Source organism: Suricata suricatta, chromosome 1 (genome assembly GCF_006229205.1).
Source record: "Suricata suricatta isolate VVHF042 chromosome 1, meerkat_22Aug2017_6uvM2_HiC, whole genome shotgun sequence".
NCBI lineage: Eukaryota > Metazoa > Chordata > Mammalia > Carnivora > Herpestidae > Suricata > Suricata suricatta.
The window spans coordinates 182,396,068-182,419,395 of record NC_043700.1 but is presented as its reverse complement, the minus strand read 5'-3'; the positions used below and the strand labels follow the sequence as shown (position 1 = coordinate 182,419,395).

Sequence of the window (23,328 nt, the reverse complement as noted above, 5' to 3'; positions counted from 1 at the left end):
GGGGAAGACTTTCATGTCCAAGAACCACTCCTGAAGAACATCCTTAGTATGGGAATTAATTCACAAAAGTTTTCAAAAGGGTTGCATGGAGATTAAGTTACACAATTCCCCCTGGAGTGTTAGCAGGACAGAAGACACCTGCAGTGAAAGCTTTCTTTCACAAAAGGGAGGTGACCACAGCCAGCTTGATGGTTGAAATGTCTTAACAGTAGAGGGCAGGGATATTTGGATGCTATATCTTTTTAAAGAAAGGATATTCTTAGGTATTTAAACAAATATTAGCCCAGTTAAATATCATGCTTTTTAAAAATTATTATAATCTAGTCTATTTGTTTTGTGTTTATTAACCACAACCTCAGGGCAGATTTAAGTTCTGGCTTACTCCTACTGGAGCAGAATTTCATAATGAGAAGGCATAGATGTACTCCTTCTGATGAACTACTCAGTTGGAACATCTGTAAGGTCAAGTAAAATTGTGTTCCCTATTTACGGTGACATAGCAAACCAGTTGAGGACCCTCCTTGCCATCAAACTGTCCTGGGTCTACAAAAAGGGAAACTGCAATAAGCGTTGGGCTCCTCCATGGTCAGCCCAAACCGAGAAATCAGCCTTATCCCAAGCAGGTCATGTACACGAGAGGAATCCTTAAAATAGAATCTGAGTTGACTGTGGTGGGTGTTTTCTTGAAGGAAATTTCAGTGACTTCCTTGAATGGAAGAATGGAGGAAAATTTGGTCACTGTTGGTCTCTCCCACGTAGTTTTACCCATGGCCTTCTCCCAAGCCCTATCCGGCCTCCCTGATTCCTGCCCCCATCACTGCAATTGAAGGCTTTGTGATTTATTTTATATGCAACAATCAGCAAATGGAATAGAAGCGCCTAAGGAAAAAATACATATATATTCCTTGTTTGGAAATGGTAAAAAACAGACATAGCTTTTAAAGGGGAATTAATATTTTCTCTTCCCAGAAAAATTCTGTGCATTTCTCTTAATCAATACAATTAATGTAGCTTTTATCTAAAGTTGACCTTTTTTTTTTAAACTGCCTTTCACTTGGAATCCAAAATCAAAAGGGTCCCCAATTAAGGAAACATTTTCTGTTGTGCTGAATTCATGTTACCGTACTGTGAGCTCTGACATTTTGTTTCTGTGGTAACCAAAATCAGCTGATTAGTTGGCATGGCAACAGAAAAGATGTAATCCCAGCAGACATGCTCTAATCAATGCCCCCAGCACAGATGGTCTCCGGAGGATCAACAAGAAAGAGGCTGGCAGGCATTCAGCGGATCACGTGCTAGCTTGAGACTAGGCCAGGAACAAGAGAACTAAAAAAGAACATTTCTCAAACTAACCGGTAGCTTTTTAACCCTTTTCTTTCTTTGACTAATTGCAAAGCAATGTTGACCATGCCATTGTATAATACAATGATTTTTATACGGCTGTTACGAAAGAAAATGCGCTTTTCAGGTAGAAGTGTTTACTTGATTTTCTCAGTCTTTATGCATGAAATACTGCTTTCAAATTAACAATCGCACAAAGCTCATTGTATTTATGTAGAGATACTGCATCTGTAAACGCATACTGAAATGCATATATATACATATATTAGAGCAGTATGATCATTGATATTATAATAATTTGGTTGGAGTTGCGCTAAGAGTAAAAATGTATAAATCCTGGAGGATAATGTTGTAGACAGGCTAAGATTAGAATGATGTCAAAGACATGAATGAGTATTCGTCTAGGAAAAGTGGCTGGGGCATTTCCATGGTACGCTTCTATAGTAATAAATAATAGCATAATAAATAATTGAGATTGGAGAAAGCATAAAGCTGTGTTTAGAGAGTGATAAGGGTATTCAGTACTGGCTGTAATTATTATTTCAGTTTGTAAAATCTACAAGTAACCCAATGTGTACCTCAAAGAGGGCTCCTCCTGGCATCTGCCAGCATCCACACCCTCAAATATAAGTCAGGAGTCTTTGATTCTGAAAACCTTGGTGATTGCTCTTCAGATTATTGTCTTGTTTTCAATGTGATTCGAAATTGAATACAGAAAAGAAAATCTTCATAATGTGTGTTTTAAAACTCTAATTACATATTTATCCATAATCTATAATGTTCCTAGGATCAGGAAATTGCAAAATGTGCACTATACTCCTGGGGGATATTAAATATTACTGTTGATTAGGACTGCGGCTGAGTGTTGATTCACCAGTTGACCAAATTTTCATAAAAGCAACTCAGAACCACTGGGTCAAACACTATTTGGGGAATTAGAGCATATTGATAGGCTAAATTAGAACAATGTGATACTGCCTGTACATAATGTGCTAAATAATTTCGTGTACAACAGCCTCCCCTTTAAAAATAAAGCATTGGCTTCCAGGCTATATTTTTCTTTATAGTACCAAAAGGTCATTAGCTCACTGTTTTATACTAAATAGTCATATTTTATTTCATGAAGATGGCTTATTTTTAATTAACATAAGAACAAAAGAAAAACTGGAAAGATTCCTTGGGTAGTATAATGATCACCAAGGAGCACAAAAAAAAAAAAAAGAATGCTTTAGAATGTTCTAAAAATAAATGTGCATAATTAGCATCTGGACTAAGTCCACATAGCTAAGCTGCATTTCCCAGAAAGTGGTATTTTTCATCAGGGTATGGAAATATTCATGACAAGAGTTGGGAATGTATTGCCATGAAGTAGAGGGAGATGGTGATCTAAATAATTGAGGCTTGGGGCCGGAAGAACTGAGTTCAAGAGGATGCTACCGCAGTCTTCCTGGTGACTACCTTGGATGCCTGAACAAACCACACCACCATCTAAGAGGAAAGCATTCCCAGATGAGGAAAAATCAAGAATCAACAGAAGAAAACCTTAGCTTCTTGATTTGAATGGGAAAAAAAGCACTTTATTATTGACTCATCAGAAAAATGGGAGTTTTTAAAATTTAAAACCAGTTCTGACTGTACAGCACCTTATCTTCAGAGCAACTGACTATGCTCATTTATGAAACAGCTTTGGCCTGAAAGGAAAGACATTGAGAAAATATAAATGATAGGGATACCTTGTATTATATATTTTACATGTATATAAAATGTTATATATTTTATTTTAAAATTATTTATAATAAAATTATTATAAATATTCTATTATTTTACTTCTACAAACTATTTTATGTGTTATGAAAGGGTTGCCACAAGATGTATTTTTATTTTCAATGGCTATAGGCTTTGGAAGTGGCTTCCTCATTATAGCTGTTTTATTTAATTCTCATGGATTTCTATTTTCCTTTAAAGCATAAGGAATTGGTGTGTTTTTCTTGATTACCTAAATATAATGCTAAACCTAGACAAAAACAAAACAAACCAAAAAATACCCAATAATGAGCTAGCAAAGAAAGCTTTTCTCTGTGGGGCTCTGATTTCGTAACGTTTTAAATAGATTATATTATTCATCTAATATACAAGATTATGTTAATATTTTACATCTCCAAAATGAAGTGAGACATGGGCCGATTACACCGTCACCTAGTGGATCATTCCTTTCCACACAAAGAAACTCTTTCCCAGCAAGGACTTCTGTGTAGAGTGGGAATATTCTTTGTCCCTGATGGGCAACCTTCTTTTCTGCTCAACTGTTAAAAAAGAATAAAGAGAAAAAACCCAGCTCTTGTCCTGCATTTAAAAATGTCTATTGACAAAATCAAGATACCATAAGATCAATGACATTTGATGATTTGCTTTTGCATTTTATAACTATTTCCTTTGCCCTTATGTGTGTGTGCATGTGTGTGTGTGTGTGTGTGTGTGTGTGTGTGTGTGTGTTTTACATCACTGTGAGCACCAGAAACATTAAGCTGCACCAACAAGTTCAATGGATACTTTACATGATAAACATTTTATTTCTATTCTTTCAGCTAAATTGTGCACTGGTAACAAACACATCTTCAGTGTGGTAGTTTGGGCTTTTTGCAATTAACCCTGATAATTCAACTTCTCATCTATAAAGAGAAGATCATCATGTGTGTTTTCAACCAAAAGAGATAGCTGCTATCATTAATATTACAAATTAGTTTCATATTGAGTCTTTGTGAAAATGCAATGAACTAGTGTTCATTAAAACAAACTTCTGTTTGTCAGAATCTCTGGCTAAATATTTGTTCTTAAGAATGTTTCTACTTGGGAGAAGATATAAAGGATATGTGTGTATATATATATATATATGTATATATATATATATATATATGCGCACACACACACACACACACACACACACATATATATAAAGGGATTGTCTGTGGTGTTCTAGAAAGGATTTTGCCCAGGGGGGATGTTCCATATGTCAATTGTCTGTGGATGGGAAGGGTCATAGGTGTAGAGTGTATAGACCAGGTTGATTCTCTGTCTCTTCTCTTTCACTTCACATCCTTCAAGGTCCTTGAATTCTCCCTCAAAGAATGTGTCACTCACTCCTCCATCCACCACCCTTCCCCTGTGCTTCTTTCTCTCACAACCAAACTTTGGCTCTACTGTGCTCACTTGCTTACCGACCAACTATAGAACTTCCTTGAATTTGGGGAAACAACCTTTAAACTTTGAATTCTCTAGTTTCATTTATGTTTTTATGTTCCCTAGAGATTACAACTAGATGAGTTATAGTCAGTTGAGTTTTACCTGTTTGCTAACATTTAAATTTAGCTTTAAAAAGTGTTTAATTTTAGAAACAAAACACATCTACTGATTACACAACAATGGGGAAATGTTCTTTTAGCTGTAGAAAATTCTTTGCATTACAGTCAAATTTCTAATTTAGCAACCTGGGTTTGACAGGCAGCCAAAGTTCTCTCCCTATGAGTTTTGAGGCTTAATCATACTTGACTTTCAAGTGCTATGTACCACATGCACACATCTTAGAACAGTGTTCACCAAGAGTCTAGCCATGCCACAAGCAAAAGAGATTAACTCATAGTGCTGAAAGTGTCTGAGATGTGGGAAATCAGCTCAGAGTTCCAGACGAAAACCATAATTATTATCCTTCAATACACCCACAGAAGAACAAGCCATGTTGCGGAGGGTGTCCTGTACCTTGGTAAACATGGGCTTCCCGTGCTGGGTGACCATGGCACACTGGTCGCAGTCCACTGTGATGGATGAGTTGTGGTATGACTCTTTTGAGTGTTTGAGGATGTAATACAGGTCGGTCACCCCTCCTTCAAACACAGTGCTAAAGTAACGAGGGATAAGGGTCCTGCCAATAGCTGGGAGAGAAACACAGAGAAATAAACCATTAACAAAAATATCCAATGGTCCCACACACCCCACACCATTCCGGAGCTCCAACAGGGTATTGATCATCTAAGGAAACCAATCAAACCAGGCAAATTTCTTTCTTTTTATAAACAACCATGACCCTTCTGGGTTACAGTTAGTAAAATGAAATCTCCAACTATTCAGAGAATAACTGTGCATTCATCTCTTCAGATTCTGTGTCCACTGAAGGTTGATAATGTAAGGGTTAGCACTTTAAAAGTAAGAGGAACAGAAGCATTGACTCCTTTGGGACTCATAAGTATCCTCTAAGTGGACATATTTTATTTTTTAAAGTTTATTTTATTATTTATTTTTGAGAGAGAGAGCGAGCGCACGTGGATGTGGGGCAGGGGCAGAGAGAAAGAGAGAGAGTATCCCAAGCAGGATCTGTGCTGCCAGCACAGAGACCAATGGGACACTTGAACCTACAAACTGAGATCATGATCTGAGCCGAAATCAAGAGTTGGAGGCTTAACTGACTGAGCCACCCCAAAGACCCAAGTGAACATATTTTCAAAAAAAAATAAAAAACATCCAATTGACTTAGATTTTTCAGTGAACTGTTTATAGACCAGTCATCCAATTATCTTTCATTTGTAATAATGTAAATATTAATAACGTAATGCTTTGTGGTGTACAAAGTATTTTGCTGTTATTTCATTGATCTTCAGAACAACCTCAAGACAGTAAGGAACTGGAACCCAACAGGATTATTATGCAAAAAAATAAAAAGGTTCTTAGGACTGTATCAAAGTCACATGACTTATAAGTAGACAATTGGGGTCTCTAACTCCAAATCTGCAAACATTTGCTCTTTCCAATACTATGTCTCCAATTGCTTTAATGACTAGAAATCTTTAAAAAATGATAGGATCAGAATATACAAAGAGGTCTATACCTGTGTGAATATTGATTATTATATCTGCTTCTGGAGCTGGATAAGATTTCTTTCTAGAACAAAAGACCAATTTTAAGAAAAGTTGATACCTTTTACTGGGTCTAAATTTGCTTGTATGTGTCCTGTCCGGCCCCATTTTAGTTTGAACGAGTGGTAAGTAGCTGGGTCTCTCTGGTATATGATGCTTAGAAACACCTAACAAGCCCTTGCTTTAGCAGAGATTTTAAATCCTCTTATACCAAAAATCCCAACTCATAATATCAGGAATTTTGCCTATGTGCAGATTTTAAGGCAAAGCACTAAAGCACTCTCAAGTGATCCAAGGTTTTTAATAAATCTCTTACATTTCACTGTATAATGCCTTCTGAAAGACAAAAAATAATATTTAAGGTAAATAAATTACCAAAGAGAGCTTCAGTAGGAAAGATCATGCAATCTTCACTTGAATGTTTTAAAATGTTTAATTTCATTTTAAAAGAATCAGTATTAATCCATTCCATATGTATCTATATCTCTTTTGTACATGGATTTGAAAAGAAAAAAAACTATAAAAAGAATATCCTGCCAAACTGTGTTCTGAAGTAATCTCTAAAGAATCCTGCTGTGGATGACTAGTCACTGCATAATTTACATAGTTGTGATTGCTTTGTATTTATCGCAGTAAAATCAATCAACAAGTGTGTGCTAAATATTCCAGGATTTTTGGCAATTTCATTCTAAATAATCCTTACACATACATTTTCCAAATACCGCTTAATCCCCAAGAGCGCATGTTCATTTGTTAAATATAAAATTCAAACAAGAGTGATTTGAGTCCACCATGTCTTTAAAAATATACACAGCTGATACTATAAAGAAAACTTTGTTATGCAAAAAGCCTTATTATTGTACTTTGCTAAACAGATAAAATTAATTTAATGCATTTCAAATATTCCAACCTAAAACTAATTTCCATAAAACAGTACTTTGACATTTTGGGTTCTGTACTGTGGAGAATAAATACAAACCACAAAAATGTAGATGTAGGGTGAAAATATTCCACTACAATATCCAAGGAATTGTCACATTAAAAAGGTTACTCCACATAAACACCACTGGCTTAGCCACATTATAGTTTGTTCATTATGGACCCTGCACCATTTAATTCCTTTGTAGTAACATCTGTGATATATTATCCTCATTTTCATTCACAGAAAAAAAATTGAATAGGGAAAAAGTTTGTGACTTCTTAACTGTAAACCTAAATTTTAATTACCTCGCCAACTGCAAAATATGTACAAACGATATCGTAAATATGCCTGGCGGGAATGGAACTCTGCTTTATTTACCATTTTCTGGCGCTCTCGGAACTGATTGTTAAGGATACCTGAGGTTTGTGTTCAGTCCCTTTTCTCTGTGGGACAGACCCCGCCTTCCCCCCGGTCCCATGTGGACCATCGCTCACAGAGCTCTATCATCTACTGTGGTAGCCCGCTCCTGGGGGCTCCAGTGACCCGTGACCACGACATTTACATGTTGGAGGACGTAGTCTCCTCTCCTTAAAGGAGGGATTCTGTGATCCACTTTAATCAATAGAGTGTGGCACAAATAACCTTGTTTTCGTTTTGGGCTAACTCTTAGAAAGGCCTAGAAGGTTCCACTTTGTGTTTGGGAGGGAAGTCAGTGGCTATGTACAGAGTTTAACTACTCTAAGACAGCCATACATTGAGAAGCCCAACCATTAAGAGCGGAGTCTTCCAGCCCACACCCCCAGTTGAACTCCCAGCAAACAGCCAGCACCAACTCGCATGAGTGAGGTTATCCTGAAAGTGAATCCTTGGGCTCCAGGTAGCTGCCTCCAGCTGGGGTCACATAAAGCGGATATGAGCTCTCCCCCAAATGCTTTGCCCAAATTGCAGAATCATGAGTAAATAAAATAAAAGTTTGTATTTTTAGCCAATAACTGTTTCATGCAACAGTGGAAAAGCATAACACCCTTGCAACTAACTTCCTAGGCTACAAAGATGGGCAAATCAGAATCCTTTTCTGAAAGATAGAGGGGGGCAGTCTTGCTCCTAAAATTGTGAATTATAGAAACACAGAGGCTTGTATGCAGAGGAAAGCAGATAAGAGAGACAGGGTGTCTTCGTAGACTGACTGGGGACCTCATTATAGTTAGGACTGAAAGCCAGCCCTGTCTCTGGAAGGGCTTGCTTATGAGGCATCTGCACCCTGCTTCTATTGCTCACGTCAGTTTATGTTTGTTTTTTTGTTATTTATAAACAGAGGAACCCTCATAAATTCTGTCCTACTCTAGCATGGCTGGGATAACAAACACTAATGTGAAAAAGGAAGTGAATGACAAAAAGTACCTACGAGAGGTAGCTGAGTCTTTGTGCAACATCTTGTGTTAGTAGCTGAAGAGGATACAAAGGGTGTGTCAGAGACTGTATCCATTTTCTATGGCAGCTGTAACAAATGATTATACACTGACTGGCATAACCTCTCTTTTACTGATTATCCCATAGTTCCTGACATTCTGATCTGGGTCTTGTTGGGTTAAAATCAGGGTTGTCCGTAGAGTTGGGTTTCTTCCTAGAGGCTCCAGGAAAGAATCTGGAGGCATCTAGAGGCTACCTGCTTTCCTTGGCTATGTCACTTCCCTACATCATCCAAGCCACCAATAGTGGTTTGAGTCTTCCTTTCTGCCTCCCCCTTCAACTTTTCAGGACCCTCATGATTGCATTGGATCCACCCAAATAATCCAGGATAGTCTATAATCACAAGACAACAATTCACAGGCACCCAGGACTAGGACCAGACATCTTTGGATGCCATTATTCCACAGAGGCTATCTTTGTTAAAGAGTTTTTGTTCTACAAGGGAGTACAGTACAAAATATAACACACACACACACACACACACACACACACACACACACACCCCACAAGCAGTATATAGATAATATGCAGTGAATGGGACAAATAAGCAGGAAAAAAAATCACATGTGCTTAAGGAAACCACTGTATAACTCATTCATTGATTTCTTTTATAAACATTCATTGAGCCCATAGTAGGTATAAGGTTCCTTTGCAGGTGCTGGACACACAAAAAGAGATTTTTGTTCTTTCTTTCAAACTCACTTCTAACAAGTGAGTTAAGAAATATGTAAGTATCTATAATACAATGTGATAATAGATTAAAAACATGGACTTGTAATTTTGAACTTTATGCCAGTTTCTTCTGAATCCTGATTTCAATGTAAAATTTGATTATATCTAAAGCACTGAGAAGATTAAAATGTCCTTTTAATTTAGTAAATCGCGCAACCACACTGCACAGCCTCATATAAATCATTTTAAATCAGTGAACACTTCAGAGTTAAATCTGGTGGTCCTCTAACTCCTCAGGCGCACCAACTCCAAATCTATTTAGATTTTATACTGTCATATTCATATGCTATACTTACACTTTACATTGTATTTTAATCCTTGGAATTAAAAATAATTTCAACATTGATCTACCTAAAACTACACTGTGCTCCCATGAAAAAGATTGCCTCTTTCAACTATTCTTGAATAGCTATGAAGACCATCATAGATTATAAAAGAAATTCCACTTTTCTTGTACCTTCAGGTCAAAGTTCCTGAAGTTGGGAAGGGGAGTGCGGTGAGAATGATAGCAGAGAAAGATTTGCTGTGAGTGAAATACAGGAAGGTGGAATACAGTATATATCGTTTATCTATGTACTTACGAAAGACAAGAAAATGGCAGATTAAATTATTCAGGAGCCTGAAAAGTATATGTCTAAATAATATTCTATGTTGTAGGCAGACATTTAGAAAAAGCTAAAATTATATTCCTAGCTAATTTAGATATTGAGTTCTGAATTCTAGTTCCTTGGGAGGTTTTGGTTGTTCTGTTTTACTCCAACCATTGACCCTCATTCTCCAGAAGTTCTTGCTATTGGAGTTGGATGGTGCAATGGAGCATTATCTAGCTCCTATATTTTCCTGTAGGTGTTACTTATAGATATTAGGACATCCACATGATACTTACAGATATTAGCTGATTTCCCCCATTTAGAAACCAAATGGTACATGCTGGGATCTCTTAATCATTGAGAAGATATAAACTACTGTGCACCTGTTCTTTTGAGAATTTCATCTCTATTAATCTCTATAATTTTTTTAACTCAAGCATGTGAATAAGTAGTTCACTTGAAAGAAATCATAAGTAGAAAATAATTGTACGGGAAAATGTTTAAACTAGTAATCAAAATACAAAATAATGAAAAGATAAAAACATAAACCTGGTAAGGTTGTGGTAAAACAGACATACTCAAGCACTTCTGGGCAAATCAACATAGCAATGCCTCCTTATCTTGAGAATCTCTAGTTCTCTGATAGTTTATTAGGTGTAAATTCCCTTGCCAAACTGCAGTTCTAATATGCAGATCTTAAGTGCTCTGAAGTTCTCCAAGTTCTTCAAGAAAATGTTGTCTAATGTTATGATTTTTTGACTTGGGGTGATAATTTACTATTCTAAATGCCTGTAATTTCTATCTTTCTAAGACAATTCACTTCAAAAAAATGAAAAGGGTTGAGAACCCTTTCATAAAATGTGGAATAAAAAGATGTATTAGTATTACTACCACTTAACACTCAGCAATTACTTAACTAATCATTTTTCTCCTCATTGGAAAGAGAAAACCATATAAGCACATATTTCTGTTTTTAATTAGGTAAAGTTAATTATGAAAAAATCATTGATTACTACAGTTCAAAAAAACATTTTTTGCAAAACGATAATGATAAGTTGGTCATCTGAATCTGGGTAGTTTTGTACAGTTGTTCTAAGGCTGTAGTACCTCAGAAATCTACATGGAAATTCAAGTACTGAGATAAATAATAAACACAATGAGTCGTTAAACTTAAACTTATCAGTATTCAGAAATAAGTGAATGCATTATACTAACGTAAATGGAGATACTCTTCTTAGTGAAATAAACAATACTGGTGATTTCTTCTACGGTAATTAACATTATAAATAGCCTACACAAAGGGTAACACAGGCTTCAAATTAAATGGAGGTGATAGAGATTCAAGGCAAATTCCTTTTTCTTGAAGGGAAAGCAGGTCAAACTACCTTTACTTTAATAAATTGACATTTGAAATCTTTTATTAACATATCTTTTATTCCAACACCTTTGCTTCTTTTCTCAACCAAAGCAACTTGATTTAAATACCTTCTTTCTGATTACCTCTCTTACTATTTCAAAGATTCAGCCATTTAATATACATTTATGAAGCAACAACTATGGGCCAGACATTTTTCTAGGTGCTGGACATAAACAGCAGTCCAGTGGAGAGGCAGAATAAACTTGTGGAGAGGGAAGGCAAACTGATTTAGACTGGCTGGCCTGGGAGGCAGCAGTGAGAAGTGACAAGGGAGCTGATTTCTGATTGCACAGGGCCATAAGATGTGGGAATAAAGAGGTCCAGATCCAGGCACCAGCAAGGGCAAAACCCCTAGGACAGGAATGAGTTTGGGTTGAATGGGCTCCGTGTGTCACAGTATCGGAAAGAAGGCAGTGTGTCAGTGCACAGTCAAGGAGAATGAGATGAGCTGAGAAAAAGAAAAGGCAAGACCAGAGTATATGAGGCAATCTAAGCCATGGCAAATGGCTTGCAATTTATTCTTAGTACAAAGAGATACCATTGAAAAAATTTAGCCAAGGATTAGATCTGATGAACATACTTTGTTCTTCTATATGCATTATTCATCTGCCAACAAAATCCCAAAACTCCACAAAAAATATTTGATCCTCCCAGAAATCTAATGGGCATTTTTTCTTCCATTTTCTATCCATCAAACAGTTAATAACTTGACTAAGACTTTACCCACACCACTTCGCGCTAGTTGCTGGAGAGACAATGATGTCCACGGTAGATCCCATCTTAGAGAGCTTTTGATCAAGCAATTCTTAAAGCTGTTAATTCATTAATTAAGGACAAGAGAGATGTGTGCCCTGGCTCCATCTTGTTCTGTTTATCCCTTATCTGACACACAATTAGGATCTATCACATATCTGACAAATGAGTAGATGCAATTCACGAATGGATTTATGGATTTCAAGTTGTAGAAACTCACAGGAAAGGCTGCCTCATCTCATTTAGTTCAACAAATACTTTGGCATATTCAGGCAATACTGGTTTCTGACTCTGCCAACCATACCACAAGGTATTTCTTTCAGATGTGTGCCTTTCATTGTGGGCAAAATTCTTTTACCCCTTTATCCAAGGTACTGACAATAGCATAGTGCAGAATGGCCCACAGCCATGGCTGGACTTCCTACCATGACTCAACATCCTCTGGGTAGGAAATTGAAATCCTTTACTGACTCACAGAATAAAGCCATGCTCTAGTTACTGATGTCTTATGGACCTGGTACAGGGTCATTAAAGTGTTAGAGAAAGACCTAAGCTATAGAATGAACTGATATCAGTCAGGAACAGGGGCCCAAGGGAACAGCATGTGTTAGGGAGCATGGCGTATTTCCCATGATTTGGGCTGCTGCCTAGACCAGATATTATATATTTATATCTTAGAGGGTCTTGTCTGGGTGAACTACTCCATTACATAGATTTGTCTCTCTCTCTTTCTGTGACAATACGTTATTCTATTAGTTATCTAAACTTTATCATGCAGTTTACATCTGATCGATTTGTTTCTGCCCTCTGTATTATTTTTATTTCAACATTTTCATAACTATGTTCTATTCTTCAAGATGAGCCTTATGATAATTTTGAAAAGTTTCTTCCTCCTCCCACCCCAAAGTTGGAGGGAGGTTAATTAAATTAAATTTGATTTATTAAGAAAGATTTGACATCTCTAAAATACCCAATCTTCCCATACAGAAACATGAAATGTTTACCTATTTGTGTAAGTCTAATATTTCTACACAAAATGATTCTGTAGTTTTCTATAGTTTTTTATATATGTAAATAACTAATGTTTCTTGTTAAGATAATTACTAAATATTTTAGTTATACTGATGATTAATGTAATTCTTTCATTATATTTCTATTTGGAACACAGACACTTAATTGAATGCTCTTATTAACTTTCATAGTTTTTCGGAAATTTTTTTGAGTTTTCTAGGTGACGAAATCTGTCATTCCCAAATATTGATAGTTTTGTTCCTTTCTTTCTTTCCAATATATTTATATAATTACTTTCTCATCTTATTGTAAGGTTTAGAAGAGAACTTCTAGGAAAAATATTAAATAATTAGAGAAGTAATAGGCGTTCTTTTTTCCCCCTGAATTTTTCAGGGAGTGCCTCTAAGATTAGGGAAGCATAATATGTTGATCTGAGATTAGATCATATTACTTATAATGGGAAGAAAATCAAATTATTCTTCTAATTTTTATTATTTTCTTCTTTTTTATGCTGATGGATGTTTAATTTGATCAAATGCCTTCTTGGTTACTATTGAATTGGTTGTCTAAATTACCTTAGAAAGCTATCTATTAATATATTTTCAAATACTGGATAATGTTTTTAGTCCATATAAACCTTGCTCTCTCGTGCACACATACACACATGTGTGTATTTTTGTATAAATTTTTGCATAAATTCAACTTACAATTCACTTATTCCTTTAACAAATACCCATGCAAGTGGTGCCTTATATAAGGCACTATCCTAGATTAGAATGTTAGAGCCAGAGAAGATCTCGAGTTTAGTTCAGTGATTCCCAGTAGCGTTCTCTAATTCCAGAGAATTATATATGTATTTTTTTCTTTATGAGAAAGAGAGAGAGAGGGAGAGAGGAGGAGGAGGAGGAGGTGGAGGAGGAGGAGAGAGAGAGAGAGAGAAAGAGAGAGAGCAGGGGAGGAACAGAGAAAGAGAGAGGGAGACACAGAATCCGAAGCAGGTTCCAGGTTCTGAGCTACCAGCACAGAGCCTGATGCAGGGCTTGAACTCATGAACCACAAGATCATGACATGAGCTAAAGTCAGATGCTTAACTGACTGAGCCACCTAGGTACCCCAAGTTTTAAAAAATGTACCCCTAGATAGTTCCATGTTTCAAAAATGCCATTAAAACAAGGATGTGTTTAGAATGTTTCTCCGATGTGAGTAGGAATGGTCTCAACTCACGGTGATACTGATTAGCTCCTGATGAGTGATTATGAATAGCACTTAACAAATGTGGAAAAAATATAATACAAAATACTAACAGTTATTTAATAATGATAATTATGTTATCCATGATTATATTCCACACTCTCATTTTACTGCAGAGACATAAAACTGCGTAGCTAGCTGGAGCCAATGTGGGATAAAGTAGGATGTGTGTTGTTTTTAATCAACCCGCATTGGTTTATTTCTATACCTAAATTTGATTTTTGTTAATTTTTAATAAATCACTGTTTACTAGATCTGATTTCTTGTTCCAAGCAAAGAGCCAGACCTCAATTTCTAACTCAAAAATATATTTCACCCTTTCAGTTGGGTGCTGCCACATGAGGGAGCTGCAACCAGTGTCCAAAGGGCATTTCCATTGTTCTCACTTTTTTCAACCAAGCAGACACCCAGAAGAAAACTGCGACTTCCAGACATGACAAGCAAAATCATTCTCTATAACTGGCACGCTCCTCCCCACCTCTGATCACCAGATCCTGCAGACCTGGCAATGGTTTCATGGAACCTCATGGATGGAAAAGCCAGGAGACGGGAGGAACGTGGGTCCCCGAATTGCTGAGAAGGACAGCTGCCACATACTGGGAAAACCCATTTGAACTTTGGAGCAAAAAAGACTTTTTTTTATTGTGTTAAGCCACTGACATTTCAAGATACGTTTGTCTAAGCTGCTCGGGTTAACTAATACAATTACTGTAGTCCTAATGTTTCCATGACCTCCCTGTACCCATCACTGTCAGTGACTTCCCCCCTCCCTAGGTCATCTTTGTTATCAGTATGTTAGGTAGCCCTCTAGATTTTTCAATTATACATTTATTTCCAAATATATGTCCCCATAGAAAACACATATCATTTTACGTGAGTGCTTTTTGTCTTGTTTTACATAGAAGTCATCATAATAAATGTATTTTTGTGGAACTTGTCTTGCTCTACTCAATAATATATCCTTGAGCTCTGAGGCTAATTCATTAATTTTAAAAACTGCATCCTATTCCAGAGTATAACTATTTCACATGTCATTTAGATATTCCCACGTTGAGGGATGCAGGGATTGTTTTTTAGTTCTTTCCAATGGGGCAGACACTGAAAGAGGAAAATATATATATTTTTAAATTTAACTAGTTACCAATCATCATGGTTCCAAGTGCTGTGACCAATTTACTCCTTACTAGCCCTGAAAGGAGTACGTGTTTCACTCACAACTTCACCAGCACTGAATATTGTCAAGGTTTACTTTTTTTTTTTTTTTTTTTGCCATTCAGATCACAAAGTGTGTCCCTTACAGAGGGACAGTGGCAGTTGTCAAGTCTTCAAAGCTTTATCTACATATAGATGATGAAATTAAGTAGTTACTCCAGTTCAGGTAGTTGTTGCTGTGAATGAATCATCCACATTTAAGGTTTCCAGGTGATTTGCAGGTTTTTTTAAAAAAAAAATTTTCACCCCAAACCATTCACTTGGCTAAAGGAAAAAAAGGCCCCAGGAAAGAGAAGTGAGAGAACGCCATTCCTTGATTTTTCAAAAGTGCCAAACTTCAAGAATTCTTATGAAATTATTTCAATATGATTTATTGGGCCATCTCAAACTCAAACCCATGGGGATACCACAAGTCATTCAGTTTTGTGTTTTAATATCAGCACAATTCAGTGGGGTTAGAGAAATGTTGCCAGAAAAACAGACAAATGTGTGTGATTCCAAACTTAATAGAAAGCAGCGCTCGGCAACCTTTAGCAATGAATGCCGGGAGATGATTTCCGCCGTAGGGGGATGCAGACCTGGGTGGAATGCGGCCTTCCCTCCGGGCTGGATATCACACCACACATTCCCTCTACGGTGTTAAGTGGTCACTAAAATAGAAGCTCATAAAATCTGACCTTTTAAAGTGGATTTTGAAGTCAAAGGAAAGGTTTGTAGAATTTAACAAACGGGCTGTTTCCACCACCTTTCTCGTGACTCCCTTTCAGTCCCATCCATTTCTAGTGTCCCCTTGCTGAGGTCCTCAAAACTTTTGCCCCTGAAGCATCCTCTACCTCGGGGGTCCTAGATCCTCCTATTTTGCTTCATTCTCTATATGAAACATCCTCATACTTGTCTATAGCATCATGTCCTCTGGCTGAGCAAGATTATAACCTGGGTGCTGCAGTGAAACCTCTGGGTGCATATACTGGCTGTGCCATTTACTCATTGGGTGAACTTGGACAAATGATTTATGCTTTTGACACCCCAGATTCTTCATTTGTCAAACAGGAATAGAATACTCACTAATTCAGCAAGCAGCTACAGGCATGAATAACATCACCGCACATGTAAAGAGCTGAATACAGAAACTGACTCTGCTAAGCACGAGTGAAAGTCACTACCCCCATACCACCCATCTCTGCGTGGCCCATGGGACTTACCTTACTGCACTGTAATCACTGATTTTATCATCTTTCCTTCAGTGACTGTAGCTCCCTGAAGGGAGGGACCATTCCCTGATCATTTCAGGACCACAGCACATTCACGATGTAAACAGCTACTTAAGAGTTGTTTGGCACATGGATGAACGTGGACCTGGCATGTCTATTTAGACAGTCTGCCAAGTTCGGGCTGGTCATGGGCACATGCAGGTTTCTAACACAGAGGCACAGCCACTTTCAGGGTTTAGGGCCAGGGAATCAAAACCACAAGAGGAAGAAAATAAGTTTTAGGGGACCATCTCTGGAATTTTCACATCTGAATGCTCTAGTTGTGATAATTAAGGATTAGAGAGTAATTATTTTGAAAGATTCATTTTGGGGATTAAAGTTAATTTTGAATTTTGCAGGTAAGAAAAGCATCCCATCAGAGACCACTTAGAAGGGGCTTCTCCTTTATTTTATCTTTGTACAATTCATGAACATTTGAAGTTTATTAAAAAAAAGGATGCTTCTTTAAAAAGAAAACAAAAGAGGGGCAACTGGGTGGGTAGATTGATTAAGCATCTGACTGTTATATTCTGCTCAGGTCATGATCTCACGGTTGGTGAGTTCCAGCCCCGGGTCGGGGTCTGCACTCACTGCATAGAGCCTGCTTCAGCTCCTCTGTCTTCCTTTTCCTGGCCTTCTCCTGCTTGCTCTCTTTTTCTCTCTCTCTCTCAAAAACAAATAAATTTTTAAAAAAATTAAAAATGAAGAAAAAAAATGAAAGCCGAGAAAGACAGAGAGGAAGAAAGAAAAAAAAGAGAGAGAGAAAGAGAAAGAAACATTCCATTTGCACGCCCAGTCAGCATTCCAGGGGCCCTTTACAGGGAAGTAAAAATCCTTGGAAAAGAGAAGTAGTAAAAAGGGTCAGCTTCGCATTCCACAGAAGTCCACTGGGGGCTGTGCTTCTGACCCTTAGACTGTGTCTACAAGAAAAGGAGCAACCGTTCTGACAGTGAATTAAATGTTGCACAGTCTTTCTGGCCGCAGGACGTAAGGGCCAAAACACACCCACCCAAGTTTGATAAAACCGCATGGACTCCAGCTGCTGGAGTCTCTCATGCTGCGTTCAGACTTTCAGAGAAGCTGGAGGATTCAGGCAAGAGAAGGAAGCCTCGGGGCCTTCTGTGAGTTCTGGAACGGGCCTGGTTTGCCTGAACCTTGGTACCAGCCTAGTCACCAGTGCTCAGACGCACCTGTCACGTTCTTTGTGGGCCAGATAGCATCAAGAGCCCCCATCACAGTCCACTGCTGTATGACAGTCCCTTCCCTGAGACTGGCCCGTTTCTTTTCAGTGAGGGGTCTGTGGCTCCATTCCCCAAGAGGAAATGACACTCATGGCCTCTGTCTGCCATGTCTGCACTCCACTGCCTTTGGGAGGAGAGGGAATTTTTAGGAGATAAGGAGTGTCGTGCAGCTACATGGATCACGTGCACTGGAAGCAGGGCCCCTGCTTCTCAATGTGCCATGGCTCTGGCTTCTCACTGGCTCCCTCCTTCCTCCTCTGTCACTATTAAGAACTGATATAAAAAAGAAGAAAAGAAAAGAGAAGGAAAGAGAAGGGAAAGGAAGAAAAAAAAGAAAAAAGAAAAGAGAAGGGAAGGGAAGGGAAGAAAAAAGAAAGGAAAGGAAAGGAAAGGGAAGGAAAGGAAAGGAAAGGAAAGGAAAGGAAAGGAAAGGAAAGGAAAGGAAAGGAAAGGAAAGGAGAGAAAAGGAGAGAAAAGGAGAGAAGAGAAAAGAAAAAAGAAAAAAGGTCCAGGGACCCTTCTGTCCCTGCTCCTCCCAGGCCTCACCGAGTCTGACCTTCTCCCTGGAGAGGGCCACACGGTCAAGACTGTGGAACTAGAGCCACCCTGCCTGGACTGAATCCCAGCTCTATCCCGAAGCAGCGATGTGACCTTGGGCAAGTTACTTAATCATACTGGCCTCAGGTCTCTCATCTGTCATGTGGGGACAAGAACAGTGCCAGCCTCACAAGGGCGTCATACAGAGCACATAGAATCATTCACAAAGTACTCTCATTTCTGGCTAAACCTTATCCCCACACTCTAATTAATTTTTCTTCATAACGTTCATCACTACTCATACGATATTATTTTGTTATGTTTCCTCCTCCTTCACAAGAATATAAGCTCAAAGAAGGGATGAATTTAATCTGTCTGCTCCTGGCTGTATTCTCAGAACTGAGAGCAATGTGGAACACATAGTAGGCAGTTAGCAAATATTTATTGACTGGATAGACTCTTTAAGCCATTGATAGTAGTCATTTTATTATGGTATCCTCATTATTATTATCATTTTTACTACTCCTATTATTATTATTATTAACAGCTTGCCATAAGAACTAAATAGCATGGAGAATACTTGAGTATTGAGAGTGTGTGTGTGTGTGTGTGTGTGTGTGTGTGTGTGCGCTCAACACATAGTGAATAAAATCTAGAAAGAGGAAGAAAGGATAGGAGATGGAAAGCCAATGGAAGGAAGGAAAGAAAGGTAGGCATATTCTCAAACAGAGGTGCAGGGAAGAAGAAACAACCCCGTGTGTGTGGAAGCACTGAGGTGGTCAGTCCTAGGAAGCGAGAGCCACGGAAATGCTTGGCCAAGCTCCCGTGTGGGAGTGGGCTTGGGAGTCAGGAAGACGAGGCCACCAGAAAGTTTGGAGGAGAGATTTGGTGAGGTCCTGGAGCTGCACGGTGGTTGCATTTGGGATTTGGAGGCATCTCTGATGCCAGAGATGGTATCTTCCACTTTTTCCCAAGGCTAGGACACCAGGGACACACACCTTGCTGCCTGCTCAAGTAAAAGGTCCCCAGACATTTCTGTAAAGCGAACTGGCTCTACTCTCTTCCACTCTCTTGCTCGCTGGGTGGCTAAACAGAAATCAGCCTAGGGTTGTGCAAAAAACACGGGTTTTGTAATCGAACAAACAAAGCTGAATCCCACTTCTGTGTTTAAGGGAGCCATGATTTAGGACAGTTAACAAAAATGAATCCACTTGGGGCGCCTGGGTGGCTCAGTCGGTTGAGCATCTGGCTTTGGCTCAGGTCATGATCTCGCCGGTCATGGGTCTGAGCCTCGCATTGGGCTCTGAGCTGACAGCTAGTTCAGAGGGTGGAGCCTGTTCTGGATTCTGTGTCTCCCTCTCTCTCTGACCCTCCCCTGCTTGCGCTGTCTCTCTCTGTCTCTCAAAAATACATAAAAAACATTTTTAAAAAATGAATCCACTTGTCCTGTTTATCTGTTACCTTCCACCCACGACCCCATATAAATACACACGTGTCATGCACCTAGGTGGCTGGTCACATGCTAGTTCCATGGGTATGATTTTCTTTCTAGATGATCTTGATGATTCACTGACATAGAAAAAGTACATTGAATGTCTCGCCAAGCTCCCAGGACATAGCTGTGTTCAATAAATCTTACAGTTAGGGAGGCACAGTAAGAGTCTTTGCATACAGCAAGTATTCAATAATTGCTCACTGAAGAGGAGAAGAAAGGTTAAAATACAGACAACACATCAAGGATCATATAAATCTTGTCTACATTCCACCATCTACAATAAAAAATAAAAAAGATTCTAAGCATTTTCCAAAAGGAATTTGCAAGATGCTTGTTAGAAGATTTACAGATGTCAGTGCATGGTCCTCACATCGTGCTTCCTTCCTTCCTTGCAAATCCAGGACTAATTTCATTTACTCCTCCACAGTTCCTGACTTGTCCAAGATTCCAAAGAAAAAGCAGGGCAGGTTAACCTAGGAACATTTCTCTTGCCTTTCTCTTACTATTTTCTCAAACCTTTGGAATTTGTATGTGTTCTTTTTGTTTGCAGTTGAGTGACTACTAGAATGTACCTTGCTACTCAAACATCTCTTCAAAAAATCTCTCCCTTCATCTCACCTTCCCTCCATCCCCTCCCCCTCTTCTTTTTTCCTTACCCCCAAGGCTTTTGTTATTAGAGTTTCACCCCCTCCTCAGCGGGAACATTTTAGCAGCATGGGTTTATGGATACCGTAAAGAAGAAAGTTTGAAAGGCAAAGCCGGAGACGTGATCCCTAGCTTTATAACAAACTCCTGTCAAAACATAACAAACCACAGCCAGACATGAGCTGCAGTGACAGAATGCAAGACCATAAAGATGATGGAGATCAGACGGGACAGGCACTTTATAGAAACAAACACCTTCCTTGCAAACAGATAGAGCGAGCCTAGTACTGAAAACCCTTCCTGAGGAAAAAAAATGGTCAGAAGAAATAAGGACAAAAACATAAAATTCAAATGACAACTCAGCCCAAGGAGATAAACCCAAGGCAGACAAAGAATCCAATTTTACTAAATCAAGCCGACATCGCCTCCTGACTTTAATTGACCTCAGAAAGCTGTATCCTGAACACACATAAAATTAAGAAGTGGGTAGAATCCAGTGGAGAAATGGACCATCAGTTTGGAGGTGTTTGAGATTTCACTCTCTCAGGGCATTCTTGGTTCTGTATAGGAAATGTGAAATCATCCAATTCACTGGTGGGAGCCATAGTGCTGGGATGAGGTCAGAGATTCAGCTCTTAAGAGTACCCCATAGAAGTGGTTCTTCCAGATCTGAGGTCTGGATCCCACAAACCATCCAAACAACAGTTGAGGTTTCTATGGTGTTGTCATTATTGGAAAGAAGTGAGCACAAGAAGAGGAAATGAAACAAATGTATGTAGCTTATCAGGATGCCAAGGAAAACCTTGTCTTTTGTCTTTTATTACATTGGAAACATTACAAATGGAGGAAGTACACTTTCGTCTCTATTGACTGGAGTCCCTCAGTTACTAAGCGTCGTATGTTTTGAAAAATCTCTCCATTTGTCTCTTTGGCTTTCCTCTGCTGGGCATTCTTTCTGAGAATTCCTTCCTTTATTTCTTTCTGGATACTTCTCTTCTTCAGCTCCCAACTTGGGAACTACTTCTCCAGGATGCTCTCTCTGATTTCCACAGGCATTGCTGGTTAGGTATATTTTCTGCAAATTCCATTGACAACATACACTTCTGTCTTATAGGATTTATCACATTATAGTGGTTCTCAAACAGATTATACCTGGGGAGTATCCTGGGCTAAAGATCCCCAGGTCTTACTCCTAAAAGCATCTGCGTCAATAGGACTAGGATCGGGCCATGGTGTGGAAATTGTAACAAGTATCACAGTTGCTTTAGATTCCAGCGATCCCCAGACCATCTTCAGAGACACTCTGCCTGATTTAAATTGACTCTTTGTCCTCTTAGTATGAAGGTTCCATAAGGACAGATGCATATGGTCCACATTTTAGGATTGTATCCACAGGACTAGCTAGCTCATGCAGCACCCCCCTTATATGCATGTGTGTATATGGTATGCACATATAGTGTGCATAAATGTTCATATCTGTATGCGTGTAGATGCACACATGTACACATCCATAGAGCTGTGTGAATGTGACATTAAGTTGTGTTTGGTATGTTACAGTTTGCCCTGGTTAACAGGGATGAGAATGATCATGGCATCAAGTCCTGGGGTGCAGTCTCTCATAGCCTTCAGTTACCACGGATATCTCCACAATGGGCTGTCAAAAGAATTGATGGGGTTCTCAGAAAACAAAGCCAAAGCAAAAACCCCCCACTTACTGTTGCTGACTACTAGCTAACACGCTGGCCACCTCCAAGCTGCCAGAATGTCTGCATCATTTTCCCTGCTGGTTACTCCAGGGCGCAGACCTTGACCGAGGGAACATGGTCCCACCAAGTGGGAGCCTTCCCCTAATGGCACTTGTATGGAGAGGGCAGATATTTCAATTCCAAACAACCCTATCGGCGGTGAGCCAACGTGGCAAGATAATTGTGCAATACAGATCTGAAAGGTGAAGTCTCTTTTCTAACATCCCCAAACTGTTCTGTTTCTGAGACTACCCACACTCCACTTAACATGTTAAAATACAATTGAGTGCTGAGCTTTACCCACGGTTCATTATAGTGGGGACTTTGCATGATGAATTTGTTGGAGATGAGGGATTTGCAGTAATCCACGAAGGTAATTCCCAGAGCCACCAGGCCATTGTGAGCGTGTATGAATTGATAACCAGGGTGATCATTCGTGCAATTTCAGGCTGTGGAGATACGAACAATATCTCACTAGCGGATAATATCACTTGTCAAGCACATGTTTTATAACCCCCAAAACTCCCTCTTGTTTTTGCAAGCTGCTGGTGGATGTCTTTGATTTTTTTTTTCTGACTGCATGGAACTTTGAGAAGATTTTATTCTTTTTTGGTTTTGTTTTTCCTTTTTTTAGGGAAGTTAATAGAAAAAATTTAAAAGAAAAAAAATCAAGATAGTAAATAAAAATATTATGAATAACCATCTTATCAGCCCTGGAAATACCATTGAAAGGATTTTAAATGCACATTTTATTTTTTTAAATAGTTTATTACCAAGTTGGTTTCCACATAATACCCAGTGCTCTTCCCCAC

General features: G+C 38.7%; 1 protein-coding gene across 9 annotated transcripts in view; it reads right to left on the bottom strand.

The window, feature by feature from the left end:
• The window catches only part of LDB2 (LIM domain binding 2), a 376,577-nt gene that overhangs the window by 76,999 nt on the left and 276,250 nt on the right, over window positions 1–23,328 (bottom strand). For all 9 annotated transcript variants that reach the window (XM_029948404.1, XM_029948414.1, XM_029948408.1 and 6 more), the window contains exon 3: window positions 5,095–5,267. In XM_029948404.1, coding sequence (XP_029804264.1) covers window positions 5,095–5,267 — 173 coding nt within the window. The remainder of the gene's footprint in view (window positions 1–5,094; window positions 5,268–23,328) is intronic.